We start from the raw sequence: 24,311 nt of genomic DNA, 5'->3' as shown, positions 1-24,311 counted from the left end.
TGGGACAAAAGCATGATATCAAGACACAGACAGAACATGCAGTCTTTGGAAAGACAATGTTCCTACAATCACAAACTGTGACACTGGCATCCTACTCACTGTAGACCTTTATGGCCTTCAAAGAAAAGTTCATCCATCCGTGTCTACACATGTATCCAGTTTTTATGGTCGTGAAGAGGCAGAGTCTGTCATGGTGGCATAGGCACCAGTCCTGTGTGTGGATCCAGTCCATTGCAGGCTTTACTCACAGACTGAAGGAAAAACTCCAAGGAGCAAAATTATGCCTTTAATACTTTAGAAAAATATTTAAAGGTCACCCGAAACATTTTAAATAATAAATGTTTTTAATAATGCATATTTCCCTGCGGTGGGTTGGCGCCCTGCCCAGGATTGTTTCCTGCCTTGTGCCCTGTGTTAGCTGGGATTGGCTCCAGCAGACCCCCGTGACCCTGTGTTCGGATTCAGCGGGTTGGAAAATGGATGGATGGAAGGATGGATATTTCCAAAAAGCATAAAATAAAATATATGGTACAACACATTTGTTAACATGAAATGGAGTTTTTAAAAATTGTACTTAAAACTGAGTTAATTAAAACACAAGAATTTAACCTCTCACCTGTGGCAGTATTCACTTGCTTCAGCATTCAAATCAAGTTAAATAATTAAAGCATTTAAACTTTTATCCAAACCAAATTAATTGTGACTTGAAACATAACACTAAGAACATCATAAACTCCATCTCAAGGTTTTACAAGTATCGCCCATAACCCATGTAAATAAAGAAGCACATTAAATACTGTATATGGGTCCTGCAAACTGAGCACCTCTTATGCCAAGTGTAATGACTGGCAGGAGTCGCCACACAGAGTACATTATCATTACATAACATTATCTTTATTCTAAATGAAAATATGAGATAAAACATTTTTCTTGACCATCACTACAGAACCACATGGGATGACTAACAAATTATAAAATGATCAATCTTAGATGTAGTATTCCTTTAAGAAGTGTTTATAATTTAAATTCAGATCAGGGAGGGGGTGAATCTAAAACAGAATTTAGTAACAGCACTGTATATTGATGATATATCTTTTTTTCCCCTTGCGATATGGAGCAACTAGTTTTATACATAAACAAAAATCTTTGTGTCTCCAAAAATAAAAACAATTTATTTTTAAAATTGGAAAACTAGTTATCTTCTGCACTATGAAGTTTTTAGATCAGGTATAAGAATAGACCTATCAAAAACTGCTTCTGTTTTAAATTGAAAGTTTCCAGACAATGTAACACAAGGGCAGCTTGACTGCGTCACAAATGACTCCTAATGATTTATTAAAACTTTATTTCTGATTCCACCAATTACTGCCTTAACTAAAAAAAATATTCCAATAAGACTCCGACAGCTAAGGAATGATTTGATTTTTCAAAATACATTGTGTACATCAGCACCTAAATTTTATTATCCAGATGTCTCATTACATTTCAAAATCAAGGTTGACACTTCCAAGATTAATGTAAGTACCATCTTTTCTAAGAGATTCCCTGGCATTGGGAAATACGCCTACATAGGGCTTCAATGGGATGGTGACAGCCAAGTCATTCCGGTGTGTGTTCAGACCATAGCATGTGTGTATATTTTATTATTTATTTATTTATTTACTTATCTACCTATGTATGTAAAAAAGCCAAATTTCAATTTATTTATTTCCCTTTATTTATTTGTCCTGGGGACAAATCATTTGTTCTATCTATCATTATATTATTTAGGCCAATTTTTATGTAATATTCTATCTATCTATCAGCTTTACATGGTGGCTTTCATGATCCATCCATTGTATCCGGTGAGTTTTTTTTCTTGGAAGCTCAGTCATATTAAACAGAATTATGATATGAAGAACCAGGAAATTTTAGCAATAAAAATATTTTAAGACTGGCACCACTGGCTGGGATGGTTAAAACATCCTTACATTGAGTGTGTTTAAAAATAGCCAAACATTGTAATTCTTAGGTCAAACTAGATGAGGCTTATTTTTTAGCTCTCTCCATTTTGTCACTTTATGCCATTCCTGGGGCAAAAACAAATAAGCAGATGTTGTGCCCCGGTAATCTGATAGCAATGAATCATCAGGAGAGCATTGAAAATGTTATACCAGCTGAAAAAGTCTTGGTAGCAACAGTTGTAGACCATCTTGAGGATATTATTTCTTTACTATTTGCAGCTGTAGAAAAATCAAGCAATTATGAGAAAGCTTTTTTTTTTTTTTTAACCTAGTGGTTAAAGCTTTCATGCCAGATTCTGTTTGAAGTGAAGTTTCATTCTTTTTTTTTTTTATATTTTTATTTTATTCATTTTCATTGTAATCATTCCATACAAATAGATCAATTTATAACCCAACAAAATTGGAGACAAATCAAACCCCACCCCTGAGAAGGAGAGCTTAGCTAAAGGAAAATTGCTTAGGGCTTTTTAATAAGGCAACATTAAACAAAAGAAAGGGAGAAGTAAATATCTATGTAAATAAGAGATGGAGAAGGGAATTAAATGCGGTAATAGTTATTTCTCTTATTCTAAAATAATATTGATTAAATCCTGCCAGGTTTTGAAAAAATTTTGTACAGAGCCTCTAACTGAGAATTTGATTTTTTCCAATTTCAAATAATATAAAACATCAATTTCCCACTGACTTATCAGAGGAGAATTAGGATTCTTCCAATTTAACAAAATAAGTCTGCGTGCCAAAAGTGTAGTGAATGCAATCACCGTTTGCTTGTCCTTCTCCAATTCAAGTCCATCTGGAAGAACACCAAACACAGCTATTGATGGGTTAGGAGGGATTGTGATACCGAGGCTGTCTGAAAGGCACTTAAAAACTTTTGTCCAAAATGATGTTAGTTTGGTGCAGGCCCAGAACATGTGACCCAGTGAGGCAGGAACTTGGTTGCAGCGTTTGCAGGTTGGATCCTGCCCTGGAAACATTTTGGACAGTTTTAAGCGAGACAGATGAGCTCGATATATAATTTTTAGTTGAATAATTCTATGCTTTGCGCATATAGAACTCAAGTGAATTCTCTGCTTTGCTACCTAAGAGATCTTCTTCCCAATGTCCTCTTGGATCTTTGAAAGGTAGGGGACTCTAATAATATTTTATATAATGCGGAAATAGTGTTTAATTCCTCGAAATTGAACAGTATTTTTTCCAGCATTGTGGAGGGTCCGAGGTGGGGGAAATCGGGCAATTTCTGTTTGACAAAATTTCTAATTTGAAGATAGTGAATGAAGTTTCATTCTGATCAATTTCTTCATGGATTTTGGCCATTACAAACTACAAAATTGGTTCAATGGTATGTTCGGTGGGAAAATCTGAATCAGGTTATTAGAAATGTCATACTACCATGTCAGATATGTAACAGGGTCAAAGCTAGTCAGGGTCTTCCTTGTTGGTCTTTTTTCAACCTACTCCCACTCCCAGGTTTCATTATTACATTTATGATGTTAACATACCACCATTTTGTAACAACAAATAGTGCATTGCATTCGCCAACACTTTGTGTTTGGTGTGATGCTGCTACAATGGATTGCCAGATTAAATGAAATGAAATATCACAATATAACTCTTTAAGCTGACACACTTTGTTTCAGGATAAACCAAAATCCTTCAGTATATTTAGTTAGTTATCAAAAATTCTTTTGGAATTTTGTCTGTTTTTCCGTTATATCTGCCTTTGGTTGATGATTTTGGTTTTGGTATTTTGGCTTTGTGTGTCTTCTGTCTTTTGACCATTGTATGTTTACCCAATTCATTCATTTTTTAGTCATTGCTTTTGCCCATTAGCTTTCCTGTCATTTTATCAAAGCCAGAATAGTGGGAAGTTTATGTTAAGAAAAAGGTCCCCATTCCTCAAGGAACTGAGAAGTGTCCACATGCAGCCAGTTCACTTATCCAGGCTCAGAATGCATCACTGCAATATCCATCTGTATAGACATTTTCATATCTCTTAACTAACATACAGCATATGGGCATCATGACTAAAACACTACAAATTTACACCACAAGATTATCGATTCAATCCCTGTCCCTGACTCAAAGTCACGTAGTGTGAACAGCTGATCTATGCTAATGTAATCTATACTATATCTATACTATACTATAATATAATGCATACATTATCATTACTACATGCTTTTAAACTTTACTACAAGCACATTACTGATTATCCTTTTTTAATTTCTCCGACTTTATATCAGATTGCGTTATGTAACCTGGAAAGGGCAATTCTGTTTCACAGCAGTATGGCAACTGTCTTCAGGTCTCTTCTCTCTCCAGAATCGAGTTGTGTTCCTCACTTTGGCAAAATTAACTCCGTAACAAGAGGGGAATCATCAAATCCCGTGCTGCTCCCAATAGTGAGGGCTGCCTGCAGACGAGCTATCTGGTCCTCTTTCAGAGCAGGAATGTCATAATGTACTCGTACCCAGCTGTCACCTGGGGTGAAGAAAAGGAAACAGCCCATCAGATATAACTTCTGCTGCAGTGCTGCCAACTAATGAATTGTGTATCTGTCCGTCCGTCCATCGGGTGTATTATTTGTCCTGTGAGTCTGTATCCTTGTTTTTTTTGTGATTCTGCTGCAATATGCATTTGAAATTCCACTTGGGATTAATAACGTTTATCTAATCTAATGTATTTACTAAGTTTGAAAAAACATATTTAGTACTCAGGGTTAACCTAAAAGAGATAATGTCAGTGCAGTAGTTGACAATGCTTCCTCACAAGTTTGAATCCCATGCTTGGTAAAAGTGTGTGTGGTTTTTTTAACATGTCCTCCCTATGTATTTTCTTCCCCAGAATACTCCGGTTCTACCTCATATCCCCAAAGGTATGTGTAAAAAATGTGGTGATTCCAAAAATAGTTGTGTGTGTGCTTGTGTGTGAATTGGCCCTGTATTGATGTTTAAAAATGTTACATTATATGAATGAGGAGAACAGCAACATTAAAATTCTGTAATCAATATAAATTACAAAGCAAGAAAAGGAGATAGATGACATAATTCAGGTTACATCCACTTATCAAATATTATACGTAACGGGGACATATTCAGGTAACACGAGAGGCAGATCCCAGGAATTTGTAATAGTGTTTAGGCAATAACCATCAGTGCAGCCACTTCCCAGATGAGGCCAACATCTAAAGTAATGCCAGTCACTCTCTGTCTGCTCATTTTACCCATGGGTGTCTGGGTTTTTAAATCAGATACTCCTGTATTCCAGAAATGTGTGTGTGTTAATTTTAAATTGCTATAAATTGGCCAGATATCAGTGTGGGTGTGAGTGTGCATGAACGTGTCCTGTGGTTAATTTACTCCCCATTCAGCATTGGTTTCTGCCTTGTGCTTAATTAAGCCATGAATAGGCCTGAAGTGAATTAAGTGAGTTAGGAAATCTTTAATTTCATTTTAATGCCATTTGTGTAATGCTTTCCATGGTAATAAGCTGAGAGCACTGCACAAGTTGCCTTTATTTATTTATTTACTAGGGGGCTCTGTCCCCTGCTTGCTTTGCTCGCCAACCCCCGGATATGGGTTACTGGACGTACAATTTTAAGCGACTGTTATTTTCATGGGAACTGTTACATATGCATAATATAACTATTTTACATTACAGCAAGTAATTAACCATAGTAATTACCATAGTAAAAAATAGTAAAATGTAATAAATTGAAAGAAATTTATGTTTCATGTTGCGTTAGAGGTATTTGTTGAGTTAAACATTTTCATTCTGTTTGTATGACAAGCCAAATTAACATTTAGAGATATCTCAAAATGAATTTCAGATATCTTAAAATGTAATTTACTTTTTAAGATATCTGGAACTTGCTTTGAGATATCTTAAAATAATTTCCTTCACATTTTAAGATATCTGCAATACATTTTGAGATATCTCAAATGCACTTCAAGATATCTCAAATACACTTTCAAATATCTCAAAATAATTGTGTCTGCATTTCAAGATATCTCAAATTAATTTTCAGATATCTTAAATTGACCTTTCTTGCATTTTAAGATATCTTAAATGCATTTCAATGGGACTTCTTGTTTATTACAAGATATCTTAAAATGTATTTCAGATATCTTGAAATGGACAGGAAGCTGTTTTGAGATATCTGGAAATGTATTTCAGATATCTTAAATTGTATTGTAGATATCTGAAAATGCTATTGAGATATCTTGAAATAATTGAGTGTCCTTTTAAAGATATCTTAAAATGCATTTTAGATATCTTGAAATACAGTTTGAGATATCTTGAAATACATTGTTAGATATCTGAAATGGAGCAGAGACCCATTTTAAGCTATCATGAAGTTAATTTTAGATATCTAAAAATGTATTTTAGCTATCTCAAACAACAGTGAATTTTAAGTTATCTTAAATGCTTTTTGAGATATCTTAATTATATTTTGAGATGTCCTAAAATAACTTCCCACTCATTTTAAGATATCTGAAATGCATTTTCAGATATCTCAACATAACTTCCTGCACATCTTAAGATATCTCAAATAGATTTTCAGATATCTTAAAATAATTTCCTGTGCATTTCAAGATATCTCAAATACATTTTGAGATATCTCAAAATAGACAGGAAGCCCCATTGAAAGAATAGGAAATTTTACAGGAAGTGATTTTGAGATATCTTAAAATGTATTTGAGATATCTTGAAATGCACAAGAAGTTATTTTAAGATATCTTGGAATGTATTTAAGATATCTTAAAATGCATTTCAGATATTTCAAATTGTACAGCACATCATTTTAAGATATTTTGAAATCTATTTGACATAGCATTAAAATGCTTTTTAGATATCTTAAAATAGATGCATTTTTAGATATCTGTAATTCAATTTGAGATATCTAAAATGCATTTCCAGATATCTTAAAATCCTTTTTGAGATATCTCTAAATGTAACACTTCAGTAAAAACATACACCAAACAACAAATCTTTTAATTCTCCCAGATACGCCTCTTAATTGGGAAGAAACACTACTTTTCCCTGATGGCAATATGAATTAGACGATCTACAAGTCTCCAACTTAAAGTTTAAAGCCAAACAATATCTACATACTTCTGTCATATCACCTGTGTATATACAGTATATTCGATCTCTTTTCGCGGGACATGAAAGTATCTCTCTGAAAAAGTCACATCTCGTCCCAGGCTAAAAAGTCCCATCCCAGGATTTTTTTATTATAATAGAGAGATATATACAGTATATATATCAGTTTTTTGTGCCTTTCAAATTTTACTACTTTCATAATCTTTGACCTGTTCTGCATGTGTACCGCACCAACGTTTTTAAACCTCTTTACAACATTCTACTTTGTCTTCTACTCTTTGTCTTTTATTTCTGTCCCCGTATGGACCTGCTAGGTTTTCAATTACACTTGGTCCAGGCTGATTATTTATTTTTTATTTTAAAATGATCTTCATTGATCAAATAGCAATAAATCAAAATAATATATATAAGGTAACATATAAAACCAATATTTTTACAGGCTGCCTAATCAAATGAGAATCAATTCCATTTAAGTCCATATAGGACATACTATTTCTTATATTAATTTGAAATGACCCCAAAACTTTTCCATTCTTCTAATTAACAATTCAAACCCCCTGTATCAAACAAGCACTTAAATGTCCCAAATCATAACTTTAACATAAGTATTATAATGTCACTGCCTCACAGTTAGGAAACCTGGGTTCGCTTCCCGGGTCCTCTTTGCGTGGAGTTTACATGTTCTCCCCGTGTCTGCATGGGTTTCCTCCGGGTGCTCTGGTTTCCTCCCACAGTCCAAAGACATGCAGGTTAGGTGCATTGGCGATCCTAAATTGTCCCTAGTGTGTGCTTGGTGTGTGTGTGTGTGTGTGCCCTGCCCAGGGTTTGTTCCTGCCTTGCGCCCTGTGTTGGCTGGGATTGGCTCCAGCAGACCCCCGTGACCCTGTAGTTAGGATACAACGGGTTGGATAATGGATGGATGGATTATAATGTTACACCATTCTATCAGTTCAACTATTTTACATCATCCAAGAAACAATAAATAAATAAATAAAACTTAAACAATGTCTCATACATTAATTTTTAGTTCTCCATCATCAATTGAGAAAAAGCACCCCTTTAACCCCCCCTCCCCACACATTTTTAAATAAATCTAATGTATGCATCAATTTATAATAAGTGTAGTATTCCATTATTATTCTGGAGCGTACATTTATCTTGAAATTCAAAAGAGCATCAGTTGGCCCTGTCCCACATTGTTTATTATTTCAACTGTTTAAAATCGCTAATTTTGCCTCACCCGATAGTTTAATAACTGAACTGTTTGCCGATTTTCCTTGTTATATTTTGTACCATTACTTTACTTATTTTCTGAATTTGCACTTATTGTTCTTTTTTGAATCATTTTCCCTCCAACGCTTTTTGGCCTCTTTTCGACGCGCTGCCTTTTCTTCTTTGCTTCTTGACGTGTCATCTAGAACGTATAGAATTATTGTCCAGAAATGGACTATTCCGAATGAAATTAATAGATTGTATGTATAACAATACTGTCCATAAAATCTTCTTTAAAGGATGAAACGGAGAACTTTTCATAAATGACTTAAAATGAGGAAAACGTAAAAATTTATAAGAGCAAAGAGTGCAGGAAGTGTGTCTGACAAAAGCATTCACACGAATGAGATGTGAGTGGACCGTGTGCGTGGTTGAATATGGTTGAGAGGAGTGTGGGACTTGAAAAAATCTCCTAGCAAAACTCTCGTCTTGCTGGACTTGAAATTATGTCTTTGAAAAAGTCTCGTCCCAGGATTTCCTTTTATAATAGAGAGATTTATTTTTTGCCCCCTTATCTATCAAAAGTGACTGACACCAGCTTTAAATAAAATTAAAGACCTGTCACATTGCACAACTTTTCCTGTGACTTTCAGTTGTAGACTTCCTTTACATAATCTTAGCGAGTCAGAGGCAGTCCTGATGCACTCCCATGAACTTCCGTCATCTAGTCTGTCATACCCAGCAACTCGGTCCAAGAAGTCCTTGAATAAACCTGACAAAATCTGACTTTGTCTCTGTCATAGGGGTGGGCTTTATGAGCTGATAATCAATAAGCACTTACCTAAGAGTATAATACATAAAAAGCAGTGACAAGGAATAAGGAAAACATGTGTTTTGAACCTAACAAACAGAGGAGAGGCTTGTGTGTCTAATATCTCACATTTTATATGAAAAAAGTAGAAAATGAGAACTTGTCATGCCTGTAAATCCTTTGCCTGAGAACTGGCTCTGTTAGGCAGCATGTTAGAAAAGGATGCATGCTCACAATACTTTGGAAATGTGAAACCATGGTGGAAAGTTGTGACAGAACAGTCTAATTTGACACAGAGTGATGATACTTTATTTGTATCCCCTCCAAACACATAAGAACTTCTGGCTTCACAGGGTTGTCATAAACAGGGTTGTAGGTGGCAGTAAGATGAGGTCAGACGTGTCCAGATGTACCACAGGTTTATATTTAAAGTCATTAGAATCTGAACAGCTTGTAGTGTCCACAAAACAAAAACAATCTCCCCACAAAAGCTCTTGTGGAACACAAACTGGAAAATTCATTCTTTGAGTAAAGTTGTTACAGTCTCTAATAGCTGATTTGGACTGCATCTTTAAGGCATCCCACTTACCTTTCTTCACATGCTGACCAACACTAACTAAGAGTTCGGCCCCAACACTGTGGTTGATCACTTCGCCAACTTTTGTACGTCCAGCTCCCAGCTCACACATCACCTCTGCCAAGGTCAGGCCATTAATCTCCAGTATAGTCCCTTAGAACAACAAGGATTTATTAAACGCCATGCATATAAATAATGGTAATGATTTTGCAAGAAACAATTTTAAAAAATGAATTGTAAACAGTTTTAGATCAGTAATGTATGGTATAAAATTAAAGTATAATCTATGAGGTGAGACACAAAACTAGCTGGACTGGTAAAAAAAAATTTATTGATGAAATTCAGCATTCTAAACATTGTCACCTTCTATATACTCGCCCTTCCGATCTGTACACTGCTTGATACGTATCTTCCATTGATTGAAACAGTGCTGGAAGTCTTCTTGCTTGAGGCTCTTCAACAGGCTTGCCATTTCTGTCTTCAGTTCATCCATTCAAGAAAAATGTGTCACTTTTGAATTTCAGGAACAAGTAAAAAAATCACATGGAGCTTGTGGCAGGCGGCTGGGGGTGGTACCCAGCCGGTACGCCCAGAAGGACAGGAGGAAAGCTCATGCCTCCTTCGGACCATGCCTGGAGGACTCGGGACCCCAGCACTTCCGCCACACCAGGAAGTGCTGGGGGGAAGAAGAAAAGAGGCACACGGAGTGCTTCCAGAAAGGCAGCAGGCACTTCCGGCACACAGGGGCGTGTCAGGGGAAGATTGCCGGGAACCACCTGGAGCACATCCGGGTGACTATAAAAGGGGCCGCCTCCCTTCATTCAAGGCTGGAGTCGGGTGGAAGAGGACGAGGTCTGAGAGTGAGAGTGAGAGTGAGAGTGAGAGTGAGAGTAGGAGGCGGCCTGAAGGCATTGTGAACTGTGAGACTATTGGGGTGATTGGTGCTGTAGCACTGGGTTGTGCATATTTGGACTTTGTGCATTGTGTGAATAAAGGTGTGTTGGGACTTTAAAATGAAGTCTGTCTGTCTGTGTCCGGGCTATTTCCTACAAGCTAAATCCAGTGAATAGGGAGGATGATCGAGGACAGGAATGTTTTTGTCAGTCAAAAACTGCTTTACGGAAAAAGCGTTGTGTGTGGGAGCGTTGTCTTGGTGAAGCACCCACCCAGCCCATCTTCCACATTTACTTGGCTTCCTTGACAAGTTTGTGCCACTCAAAAACTTGTGTGCGAGACAAACTCTTATCACCATACACCATTTTTATCTTATCATAAGTTTCTGTGGCCGTTTTGCTGAATTTTGCGAGAAGTTTGATGTTGATTCGCTGTTCCATTTTTTCACCCGACATTATAGCGGCAACTCTTGTAGCAATTGTTGTGCAAATGCTGACTGGGCTATTCACAGGATATACCTAGCCAGTTGGCGGTTTGAGAGGGCGTGTAGGAGAGGATATAGTTCTATGATTCATGTTCGGCCGACCTCCAGACGGTTTTCCTGGAAAGCCCCAAGCCCAGTCCGGTTATTTATGTAACTTACCTCATTAATCTAACAATTAGGTTCAGGTAAATGATCTATAAAAAGACCAAACAAATCTTTATTGAGTAATTCAGCAGCCATCTGCGAGTGGGAGATGGTGGAAAAAGTGCTTTACTTCCAGACAGCAGTAAGGGCTAAAGAACTGAATGGAGCAAGGTTTTCTACAAAACGTATAACAAACTGAAATTCTAATTTACATCTTGGGACATTTTACGCCAGTTTCAGTTTGTCCAGATTTTTCACACTGCAGTTTCCATTCATGTCCTTGTTTTTTTTTTTTTTAATTCTTAGCAAAAGTTCAGGGGTTCTCCAGCGGCGCACTGTTCATTGCTCACGTAATTACAAATGCCAATACCCCACTCTTATATGGAGTAAAACTCCAAGGGGTCATTTACACCGAGAGAAACCAAGGGGGAACCTCTATCGTATGGAGAAAAACTCCAAAGGGGATTTACAGTTGCTCATTATTTTTGTGTCCTCTTTTATAGCTTAAGAAATATGGCAACATTATCCACATAGCATTAAGATGGCAGCATTTAATATACTGAATATGCTCAAATATTGGCATTTTAGAGATTAATATATTTAAATTCCTTAAGTAACTGTACCTAAAAAAATACTCAAAATTAGTATTAAAACATTTCTTTAACTAATTCAAATGAGAAACTTTGATAATGGAACCTACCCTACCTTCCTAAATTTGTTTACCTGTACTCTGTACAAACTAAAAGTCAGAACAAAGAGGCATCAAGGCCAAACCATGAAGCAGGAATCAAAGTCAAAAGTCAGAGCAAGGTTTGATAACCACAGAAACAAAATGTATGTTTTAAAAGTTACTAACTACAGAGTTCTATCCCTAAACTTGGACAACCCAGAACTGCTCAGGTCAACCTTTATGCCATTGCTAATGATGACGTCATGAACAAACACACATCGAGAAGTTCTGTGAAACTGGAAGTAACTAATACATGGCAGTGCTCAGCCAAAATCAAAATGGCATCACGAAAAGACATATACAAAATTTCAACATATTAAATACGTCTAAGATGTGAGATTTGAAATCCTAGAGTATCAGAACCGTCAGAGAGACATACATTTGTCAGAATCCACCCAGGAACAAACACAAATATTTAAAATCTCTAAACATAACATGTTGAATTTGTTTCTGATTTTTCTCTGAACTTTATTATTTAGTCAGTCATTGTTCAACCCGCTATATCCTAACACAGGGTCACTGGGGTCTGCTGGAGCCAATCTCAGCCAACAAAGGGCACAAGGCAGGAACAAACCCTGGGCAGGGCGCACACACACACACTAGGGACAATTTTGGATCGCCAATGCACTTAACCTGCATGTCTTTGGACTGTGGGAAGAAAACCGGAGCACCCGGAGGAAACCCACGCAGACACGGGGAGAACATGCAAACTCCACGCAGGGAGGACCCGGGAAGCAAACCCGGGTCTCCTAACTGTGAGGCAGCTGCGCTACCACTGCGCCACCGTGCCATCCCAACTTTATTATTGCCTTTTGATTTTTGTAAAGTAGTGTTTTGTTTAATTTAAAAAATTAACTACATTTTTCCATAATGACCAGGGTTTTTTATTCCAAATCATTCAAAGGACTATTCTGCAGACACGTCATTTTGTCACTAATGCTAAGTGCAACTTTATAACTATATTATTTGATTGACCTGAGCCTTCTCAGTTCCCTCAGCCATTCTATGACTTTATAGAATTATTGAGTGTGACAACAATGTCTCTCTCATGTGAGCAGTGTTATTTCATGGAATGAGGGGACAATCTTATTTTTGTGTACTCTAGTAAGACAATGTTTGCTAAACAACTTAACTACTTAATCTCACTATTAACACCAATGTCCCCTGTGTGCATCCTCACTGTCAGTACTTCACACTTTCAAACTCACAGCCAGATAAATAATCATGATGAGTTTAAAGAATACTCCACTACAACAGGGGATTCTTGCTACAAAAATAACAATAAAAATAGAGGAAGCATTCAATAAAAAATTCTCCCTCCTTGTATCTAAGCTTGTCTCCCCCTTATTTGTATAAAACCTAGAATATTTAGAGTAAGATTATCGTAAGTGACGTTACTGCTATACACTGCAGGTATATTTTGAACATTGACACTTCTCTCAGTTATATTCATTGCACAAAAACTAAAAATCATAAAAGATAATTTGTTAAACACAGAGATATATAGAACACCTTACCTTCCTTTTCTGTCTTAAGTTCAGCATGATGCTGGGCTCGCCTAAAAACTGTAAAGTAATCCGGTTCTCCTTTACAAAGGAAACGGGCAGTGTTTTGTTCAACTCCCTGGGCTTCTAACATGGCCTGGAATTTGTCAAGAGCCTGCCCATTTTTCAGAGTATTGACAATTAACTCCTTCCCACAATCTATTGTGTTTGCCATTCCACAGAGCCAAAGCAGGTAACCACCTAAGGAATTGAAATACATTAAAAGATGTAAACAAGGGAAACCCTTTGTGCAAATCACATTTATTTTATATTACGTTATCACTCAAAGGGAGAACATTGAGATTCACATAATACTTTCCTGCACTATAGTAATTTTATTAAGATCTTCGAAAAAAATCACTTATGATGCCTGCTTAACAAGAAAAAACAAGATTTTATATGACTTTGGAGCTTTTATCAAAGTCACTTCGTCTCTCCTGCTTGTAAAGAGCACCCATGGCATCTTTTCTGAATGACCAACAATCCAGCCAACAAGGCCACTGTAGATCACAGCTTTAAAATCAGACATGGGTAAAGGGAGAACACCTTTTGCCAGGAGTTTAAGATATAATTGGTGATAACTGTTATTCGTACTAAAAGCTGAGACCCCTTAGATATTTCCAAACAACTGCTACTCTTTAATGTTTTCCAAAGGTGGGATGTGTTGTTCATGCACTTACCAAGACTCTCAACAAGCTCCCTCAGGTCTGCAGAGCCTCTACCTTTTAAGTATTCAATTGCTTCTATTACTTCCAAGGAGTTGCCAATGCAATGCCCAATAGGATTATTCATCTTGCTAAGGACAGCTCCAGTGCGTATTCCCAATTTACTGCCAGCAGTCACCTACAAAATATAGCATGTATCTTTTTAAGAGAGCAAGCTGACAGAGATATAGCAGTGCAGAAAATGAAATGTATCCCTGATTACCCATATGTAAATATAACAGCCATAAAAATCCCATTCAGGTACACTAAAGTAAAGAGAATCATCTGTACAGCCAAGTCTTGTCTTCAGTCAGAAACTGATGGCTAGGTGAGCAAAAACATATTAGACATATTATATTTAGGTTTCACCATAAAGATTATTACAATAATAATAATAAGACGACATAATAAAGTAGAATATTGCACTGTTGCAACTTCACAACAACATCATAAATAATACTGTAACAACCACCAAGATGGAAAGACTGATACATACACCGAATGAGAGTTAAGCCTGATAATGGGCACGTTTATTTAATAATAAATGATTCACTTGCAGAAGAATCACATTTCTGATGTTATGCCCATAGAAAGTGCCTTGTAAAGTCACAGTTATACTGAAACTAGCCACAGTATTCCAGTGTTTCCAGTCATTTTCCACTGTCGTTTGCCCCAGAAATCTCTACCTCCCTTCTTGAACATTCCCAAGCTTAAAAACTGTAGCACAATGGTTCCAGGGGTTCATGGAATGCAGAGTTAAGCAAACCTACGACATTTCACTGTCAATGATTTATCCTGCCCAGCTTTATTTCAGGATAATATGATCGCTGCTGCATTACAGTTTGCATCCATGACCACCTGCGTACTCATCTGTGCTCATCACCACTGGGTAGCAATGATACTTATATGTATGCTGAGTCATGTGCAGTGGTGGGGAGATGTATTGTGAGTGCTATATTGGATGGTCTGGCGCCCCGAACAGGATGGAGGCAGGTTCCTTGTCAGGACAAGAGGCCGGCTTGTAAGGATAGAAGTTGACTGCTCCCGGGAACTACACTATGTCTTCCCCTAGTGCACAAGATGGCAGCATCCCACTGGTTGTACACCCATATGGATACCTGAAGAACAGGCTGGGAATTGCAGTCCCATGGAACAGCCCTGTCAGGGTCTTGGGTGACACAAGGGGGACCTGCAGGGGATTGTTATACCCTCTTTAAAGGGCTTCCGCCTGACTGCAGTGCAATGCTGTGGTATAGGAAGTACTATCAGGTCCAATATAAAAGAAGCCGAGTTTCCTGCATGAGTAGTCAGAGTCGGGAGGAGAGTGGATGAGACTATGTGGGAGATGTGGAAGGAGACAAGAGAACATATTGCCTTATACTGTTGTGGAAAAGGATTTGGAGGGTCGATAAGGTTTGATCAAATAAAACGTTCTTTTTCAACCTAGGATGGTATTGTGTCTCGAGTTTCAGGGGATAAGTGGTGCACCCTGCTGGTCACAGTATGAATCTGTGTATTACCTCACACGTTGTAAAGGCATTTAAAGTTCAGTGCAAAATTTGATAAATGTATTTACTGAGGTGCATTAACAACGTTAGCTCACAGACCCTCTTATTAAACAGATACAGTATTTAGCATTAAAATGTTTATAAACAGAAAGGGGTCTTTTTATTTTCTGTGATACACCTCATTCTTTGTGGATCACTTACTAATAATCAGCTTTTTTGAACCACCCTTTAACTGGATTTCTTTGATCTTTTGGTTGTTGGGTTAGATTGAATAATCCGGTAAACTAGTTTGTTTGCACCATGTTTGGAGAATGGACAAACATTAGTAAATTGACCTTTCTTTGAGGACAATTGGGTAATCAGATGTCACACTTTCTTCTCTCTTTCAAGCATTTCTTGTTATTCTCTCCTTTTCTGACACCCAGAAGTTGGGCTTCGATATTTCATTTTAAGCAAAACAAACATTCCTCTAACGTTGATTAGCAAGTGTGTCGAATCCCGACTATCACTCTAGAATTCAAGTTTGCGTGGGCTGGGCTGACCTATTCTGAGTAAAAGAGAAGGGGGAAATATAATGTAAATTGTGTGTGGATTGCTACTTTTGGCAAAAACACAAAACATTAGTTTCTAAATCCTAAGCAAATTACAGTATTCTCTTAGAAGAATTTTCAATAACTTGCCAACAAATACAAATAAAATTCTGTTGCAGTGTTTTTGAACAGTCACAGGCCCTTAGAACTCTCTTAACTGACTGACTGCTGTCATTATGTTAAAAAAATTGTGTTGTTGATTGTGGAAGAAGATCCCCGAGGAAGACAGGAGTAGTTCAATCAATTAGCTTTTATTCAGTCACAGATGAGTACATAGGGTTCATGCTTTGCAAAGCAGAAGAGCAAAGTTTCCCTTTTTCGATCAGCTTTTAATATCTTTCCTCCCTTCCCCTTACTTATCAACAAGAATAATATCATTTATCTAAGCATTTCAACTTAAATTGCACAAATCAGCCAGCTGCTTCTGTTTTGTGTACGTTGCAGATGAGGCCCTAAAGAAGGAAAAGTCATCTTTCCTGTGTCTAACGGATGCGTTCTGGAAAAGGAAGTTGTCCTTGGTCAGCTTACTCCACCCTGTCTTATGACACACACCTGAATGAATAACCTGCCGTTATAGCAAAACAGCTTTGTCAGTTTTTTAACCCTTAGTAACTTGCAAGCAGTTAATTTTTTCTTTCACATGATTTATTGGTATAGGCTTCAGCATATCAGCCTCCATACAAGTTATATTGTTATGATCTTTATTAATACAGACTGCAAAAATATAAAAAATACACAACCAAAAGGGTGATGTTTATAGGGTCATTATCGTACACATATACTGTAGACATTCAGATTTGCCTGTGTGCCTTATAATGGACTGCCACTCCATCTGGGGTTCATTCCTACCTTGCATTCGGTGCTGATGGGATTGGCTGTGCTCTGTTGCAAACCTGCATTTACATATGAATAGGAGCAAAGGAGTTAATCCCAGTAATATGATTTAGTAAATCTGTTGTCTCCTTCAAAACTAAAGTAAAGAATGTGAAATGACTAATGAATTAGTGTCAAATAATTTTCTAACACTTTGAAAATAATCATTATATTAATTTATTTTGCATTGAACATCTTGTAAGGCCCCAGACTGGCATTCACTCCTGACACTAACCTCATGTTTTCATGTCTATCATTACTTTTAACAGGTAATCTGTTCTTTTACACATTTTACCAGGAAAGGCTTCTACTGCTCACTCATTGAATTTGATTACTTAAGTTTGAGAAAAGTATTTTATGCGCAATTCAAGATTCTTTCTGGTGATTTTATGTTTATAGTACACTTTACCAGCACAATGTGAATGCAGGTGGATATCATTGCGGCTGATGGCTAATCTCTGTCCAAACCTCAATAGAGTGAAGACTTCATCTTCCCACAACCCTACAGTGAGATTTCACAAGTTTAAAATTGAATAGAAGGATGGGTTCACAGAGTCTACTTACCAGAGACTGTGCCAACTCTCTGGCACTGCTAATATCCTTGTAGAAAGCTGCCTTCCCATACTTCACATCGATGACCAGAGCTGAAAGCGACTCTGCTGCCTTTTTTGAAATAATTGATCCTATAAAATTATGATAGTAAGTTATCCAAGGACATTCCAAACTATGGATGCTTTAATAAAATTGTCAGCACTAATTTTGAGAGTATATACTGTAATAGATAGACAGTCCAAAAATCATTTCAGAAGCATGTCAGGCAGACCACAGTTTGTGAGACTGTGGATGTGAGCAACACTGGAGTACCACAAGCAGCAGTCCTGTCTAGTTTTCTCTTTACTCTGTCTTGGAACACAAATGAACTGTTTAAGAAAGGGGAGAGCAGACACTTCTTCATTAGGAAACGGAGTTTTTTTAATGAGGGAAGTGACATCCTTCACATTGTGTATAACTCTGTGATGGCCAGTGTGATTTTCTACATTGTGGTGTGCTGGACTGGGAACATCACTTCAAGAGACGCCCACCAAATCAACAAGCTAATTAAAAGGGCAAGCTCAGTTACAGGATGTACTCAGGAACCCCAGAGGTCACAGCGAAGAAGAGACTGAAAACAGAAGTGCCATTATGAACAATGCTACACATCCTCTCTGACACACCAATACTGAGGACTTTCAGCCAAAGAATTATTCAGCAGACTTGTGTCAAGAAACATTACTGGGGCTCCTTTATACCAACAGCAATACGTCTGCATAATGCCTCACGGTGGCTGTGACGGTCACGTCAGTACCTTTCTTTCTTTTTTCTTGAAATTCTTGTAGTATTTGGATATGTGTTGGAGGTTGTTGTTGTTTGCTATAATATTTTTTTAGCTTCTGTAAAAATGTAAATTTTACCAGGGTACAAATAAAGTTCTATCTATCTATCTAATGTAGATTCCATTATGTTTGCATTTTAAATTTTACTTTATATGTTAATTTTATTTTTCATATTTGCTTTATTGAGTGGGCACTTTCAAAAAAACAATAGAAATTACAAGTTACTTTGTAATTCAAAAAAAAAAAAAGAAGACCACATTTATTTATTTTTTTTTTAATTTGAAGGTTATTGTTTCACTACTCTAAAACTGACTCTCATTTATGAATATTTAACTAATTGTGTATCAGACCAGTGTTAACTTGGTCCATAACAATAAAAGAGAGAATACACACAAATGCATCTTTTTAATTAAGCAAAGCAAATATTAAATATGCCAATATAACAGTTGATAAATAGATCCATTTTTTATCAGATGTTCCAAACCTAAATTATGATAATCAATATATCACCCCACATCATATTATACCAAAATCCCACAAGAACAACATTTTTAATAAGACCTACCTATTAATTTACAGTAAGTATATGAAAACAGTTTCTCACATTTTGTTTCTTCAGTTTTCATGCATACAAAAGCTACTTTTCCAAACTTGTTACTCATTTACAAACAAAAACAGTTTTAGTCTTTGTTTTGTGAATCTTTGCTCAAGGTTAGGCATTCAGATTGAGCTCCTAATTAGTCTTGTGGCCCCAGACGTGATTATCAGCACGAGAATACATGGCTAGGGAGCAGACAACTTGCTAAAGTCTTGGTACATTTACTTATTTGGCTGACACCTTAATCCAAGGTGACTCACAACATTTATGAGACAATTGGTCACATTTCTTTTGGTTTTCCAATTGGAGCACAGGCATGTCATGTGACTTGCTCATGGTCACACGGAGTCAGTAACAGGAATTGAACCCACAAACTCAGGGCTTCAAGTCCAAAGCCTTACCCCCACTATGCCACACTGCATGCCTCAGTAGTTGAAAAAGAAATGGCACAAAGATTTCTTTATAAAAGCTTACACCCAATTTCCTCTTGTCCATGCACTTTAAATATTTAGGGTACAACCGAAAACATGAGTGAAGTAACACATTGATGGCTAGCAAGATTTATTGACTTTGTTAAGGCAATGGTAACATTTTCAAATGGGTGTCTTTCGCCTTTCGCGGCTTCACTCTATCGCGGATTTTATATGTAAGCATATTTAAATATATATCGCAGATTTTTTGCTGGTTCGTGGATTTCTGCGGACAATGGGTCTTTTAATTTCTGGTACATGCTTCCTCAGTTGGTTTGCCCAGTTGATTTCATACAAGGGACGCTATTGGCAGATGGCTGAGAAGCTACCCAACTTACTTTTCTTTCTGTCTCTCTTGCGCTGACTTTCTCTGATCCTGACGTAGGGGGTGTGAGCAGGGGGCTGTTCGCACACCTAGACGATACGGACGCTCGTCTAAAAATGCTGAAAGATTATCTTCACGTTGCTACCTTCTGTGCAGCTGCTTCGTGAAGCGACATGCTGCACGGTGCTTCGCATACTTAAAAGCTCGAAGGACACGTATTGATTTTCGATTGTTTGTTTTTCTCTGTCTCTCTCTCTCTCTCTCTGCTCCTGACGGAGGGGGTGTGAGCTGCCGCCTTCAACAGCTTTGTGCTGCAGTGCTTCGCATACTTAAAAGCCAAACAGCCCTATTGATTTGTTTGCTTTTCCATATCTCTCTGACATGCACTGCTCCTGACGCGCACTCCTTTGAAGAGGAAGATATGTTTGCATTCTTTTAATTGTGAGACGGAACTGTCATCTCTGTCTTGTCATGGAGCACAGTTTAAACTTTTGAAAAAGAGACAAATGTTTGTTTGCAGTGTTTGAATAACGTTCCTGTCTCTCTACAACCTCCTGTGTTTCTGCGCAAATCTGTGACCCAAGCATGACAATATAAAAATCCTACTTCGCGGATTTTCTTATTTCGCGGGTGGCTCTGGAAAGCAACCCCCGCGATGGAGGAGGGATTACTGTATTTCATTCATGTGATTTTTATACACCCTGGAATGGCATGTTAGTTGGACTGTAATTAAACTTATTTTAGTTGTTCATTTTGACAAGCAGGCAGCTTGGATGCTGTGCAGCCTCACATATGCCCCAGGGGTCTGCTGGCATCAGAGTTGTTTGGTACATTTACTCCCTAGTGTGTGCTTGGTATGTGGGTGTGTGTGCCCTGCGGTGAGCTGGCACCCTGCCCGGGGTTTGTTCCTGCCTTGTTCCCTGTGTTGGCTAGGATTGGCTCCAGCAGACCCCCATGACCGTGTTAGGATATAGCGGGTTGGATAATGGATGGACTACAGAAATTTGCATCTTCTGTGGCTTTTCATTATCAACAACAAAACACCTCACTTAGTGGGAGTTCTTCTCACCTACTTTTAACTGGGTGTGACAGCACACCATGTAGCTTGAATGCACATTCGAGAGTTCATCTTTTCACATAGCTGACAATTATTTTAATTTTGCGTTCAGTCCGACTGCATACAGCTGGCAACAATACATTACCACCAGCCCAGTGATGTCTCTGAAGTATAATCTGCTTTTACAGAATGCTTTTTCCTTGCTGCAAGATATTTAGTTTTAACATATTTAATGTATTCTCCACATACAACACACATTTATATGTTTACCAGGGATGTTTTGGGGAGACTTTTGAGCCATAGACAGTGTGGGATATGGCTGGCCTGTCACCCTGGCCAACACCCCCAGGCCGCCAGATGGAGCTGTCCCTGCTGCATGGAAGTGCCCCGAATACCAGCAGGGAATCATGGACGATGGAGTTTTCCTTTACAGCCCTGCTGGATATCACAGGGGCCAACAGATGACGCTGCAGGGAGGCCCAGAGAGGAGTTTGTGCCCTATAACCCGGAAGTTCGTCGTAGGCAAGTTCCGGGTTGAAGAAAAGGACTTTTTATCTGACCCGGAAGTGATAAGAAATCACATGGACTGTAGGATGGGAAACACTTCCGGGTCAGGGAATATAAAAGGACTATGGGAAATCCCAGACGTCGAGCTGAGCTGGGTGGAAGGGTGGCAACGCGTCTGGGAGTGTGGAGGATTGATTATTGTGTATTGATTTATTATTATTGAGTATTGTGGAGAGGAGGGTGCTTTGTGCACTTTATTGTCCTAATAAATATTCATATTTGGACTTTTACCTGGTGTCTGACGTCTAGTTTAAGGGTTCAAGGGGTCACGGAGACCTCAAACTATCACAGTTGGCGTAGTCGGCAGGAGTCTCTGGCCATCGGATTTGGCAGAGGACCTGAATTTAAATAAATTTTACTGTGGACAGAACCCTGAGAAGACAACGTTCAGACACACTGCAACGTCGCCAAAACCTTCCATTTCCAAGAACGTCATGGGGAAGAAAAAACTTAAGCAGAGTGGCAGCCCAAGTGGAGGTCCTATGTTTAATATGGCCTATGCTCAAGACGAGCCATGGAGCGGTTACGCGTCTCGGGAGAAACATCCGGAGGAGGATGACTTCAAAGAGGTATGTGCCGCGGAAGCATTTGAAAACCATTTTAAAATAACCCATTTTGTCCCGTGCACATACCTCCCAGGTGTCCACCCGGAGACTCTGCGGAAGGCAGGAAAACCTCCTGAAGACGATGGTGTACGCGCATCACTGCCTGAAAATAAAAAGGACTTCCGCATGTCGGGTGCTGGAAAAGGGCACGTGACCACCCCGGAAAGAGTGGGGGAAACAGACGGTACGCGTCCTGATGTTTTTGCCTTCACCCCGGAAAAGACGGACTTGGTTTTTCTGAAAAGGAAAGGGGAGGCGAGCGAAGCACCACTCTCCCTACAAAAAGGTAAGGTGGTCCGGGAAATGACTGAGCGATCTGTCGATAAATTGAGACAGACAGACCGCAGTCAGCCAAAAGCGGCACTGCGGACCTCCGAAAACTCCAAATCCCAGGCTCCCTTGCAGAACCCGTCAGAGCACGTGCCAGGAGCGGGCGTGCTCATTGGCTCCCAGCTGGAGGGTAAGGCTAGTGATCTCCTGAGCATACCTCCGGCTGAATTAAATAACTTTTTGGACGTGCACGAGCTGGAGAAGTTGCTTCAGCCCGTGCACAGTTTCTTACAGATTGTGGCAACAATACAGAAGATTGTTGGAGAGTTGGGAGCAGCAGCTGAAGCGCCGTTAAAAAAGCTGGATGAATACCTACGGCGGTTTGGTAGAGAGCGTCCCGTGTTATATGATTTGGCGGTACAAGTAGGAAATGCCAGTACCGTATATAATGAAATAGGGACGCAGTGTGAAACGGGCCCGCATTTGATAAGTAGCGGGTGCCAAACCACTGCGAGCCCTACAAGAGATTGTGGTGTGATGACAGAAGGGGCGGAGAAAGCGCCAGTCAAACCGGAGCAGCTGAAAAGTGCTGTCTCTCGGGGTGATGCGGGGCTGAAGATGCCGCCCCTAATTAAGGTAAAAATGATGGGCATTCAGACAGAAAAAGGGCTCTCTTTTACTAATAGAGAGATCCAAACTGTGGAAAAGCCCCAGATTAAAAAGGAGATCCTAAAAGAGAACCGGGAGTCTCCTGATAAAGTGATGAGGGAGTTGTCACTAGGTACTAGAGGGGCGGAGGAAGTGCCAATCAAACCGGGGCAGCTGGAAAGTGCTGTTACTCGGAGCGATGTGGTACTAATGACGCCGCCTCCTAAATTGCATAGAACAATGGGCGTGCAAACAGCAAAGAGGCTCTCTTTTCTCCATAGAGAGCCTCAAGCTGAGCACAAGCCCCAGAGAAAGCAGGAGATCCCCAAAATAAAATACGGGTCTCCTGACACAGTAGAGAGAAGGGCGGAGAATACTGAGGCGGCTATAAAACCTCCCTTGGCGGAGAAAGGGGAGGAGTTGACGGAGTTCCCAAGGTGTTTCCAGTCACGCAGAGGGTTACAAACGGGAGGACGGCGGCTATGCTACGACTGCTGCCGGCCGGGCCACTTATGGCGAAGTTGTCCTCGGAGGACGGGGGATCAGAGGGATTTCCAATACAACATTCCCCCTAGGCTCTCCGAGGAGTCTCGACGACGTAGCCATGGCCCGACCCATGGGCCCTCCTGGAGGAGGACGTCCCTCGCGGGGCAGGCCGCTTTGAACCTTGGTTCTTCGCTGGGGGGGGAATACTGTGGGATATGGCCGGCCTGTCACCCTGGCCAACACCCCCAGGCCGCCAGATGGAGCTGTCCCTGCTGCATGGAAGTGCCCCGAATACCAGCAGGGAATCATGGATGATGGAGTTTTCCTTTACAGCCCTGCTGGATATCACAGGGGCCAACAGATGACGCTGCAGGGAGGCCCAGAGAGGAGTTTGTGCCCTATAACCCGGAAGTTCGTCGTAGGCAAGTTCCGGGTTGAAGAAAAGGACTTTTTATCTGACCCGGAAGTGATAAGAAATCACATGGACTGTAGGATGGGAAACACTTCCGGGTCAGGGAATATAAAAGGACTATGGGAAATCCCAGACGTCGAGCTGAGCTGGGTGGAAGGGTGGCAACGCGTCTGGGAGTGTGGAGGATTGATTATTGTGTATTGATTTATTATTATTGAGTATTGTGGAGAGGAGGGTGCTTTGTGCACTTTATTGTCCTAATAAATATTCATATTTGGACTTTTACCTGGTGTCTGACGTCTAGTTTAAGGGTTCAA

At 39.2% G+C, this 24,311-nt stretch overlaps 1 protein-coding gene across 2 annotated transcripts in view; it reads right to left on the bottom strand.

Moving 5' to 3' along the window:
* Positions 1-488: 488 nt before the first annotated feature.
* Positions 489-24,311, bottom strand: part of tymp (thymidine phosphorylase) — a 50,812-nt gene continuing 26,989 nt past the window's right edge. For both annotated transcript variants that reach the window (XM_028815354.2, XM_028815344.2), the window contains exons 6-10: positions 17,748-17,866; positions 14,189-14,351; positions 13,482-13,709; positions 9,725-9,865; positions 489-4,487 (exon numbers count right to left, since the gene is read on the bottom strand). In XM_028815354.2, the coding sequence (XP_028671187.1) occupies positions 4,345-4,487; positions 9,725-9,865; positions 13,482-13,709; positions 14,189-14,351; positions 17,748-17,866 (794 nt within the window). In that variant the 3' untranslated portion in view covers positions 489-4,344. The remainder of the gene's footprint in view (positions 4,488-9,724; positions 9,866-13,481; positions 13,710-14,188; positions 14,352-17,747; positions 17,867-24,311) is intronic.

The sequence above is a fragment of the Erpetoichthys calabaricus genome, chromosome 1 (assembly GCF_900747795.2).
Source record: "Erpetoichthys calabaricus chromosome 1, fErpCal1.3, whole genome shotgun sequence".
Lineage (NCBI taxonomy): Eukaryota > Metazoa > Chordata > Cladistia > Polypteriformes > Polypteridae > Erpetoichthys > Erpetoichthys calabaricus.
Note: the sequence above shows the minus strand (reverse complement) of the source record. Positions and strands in the feature narration are given on the sequence as shown.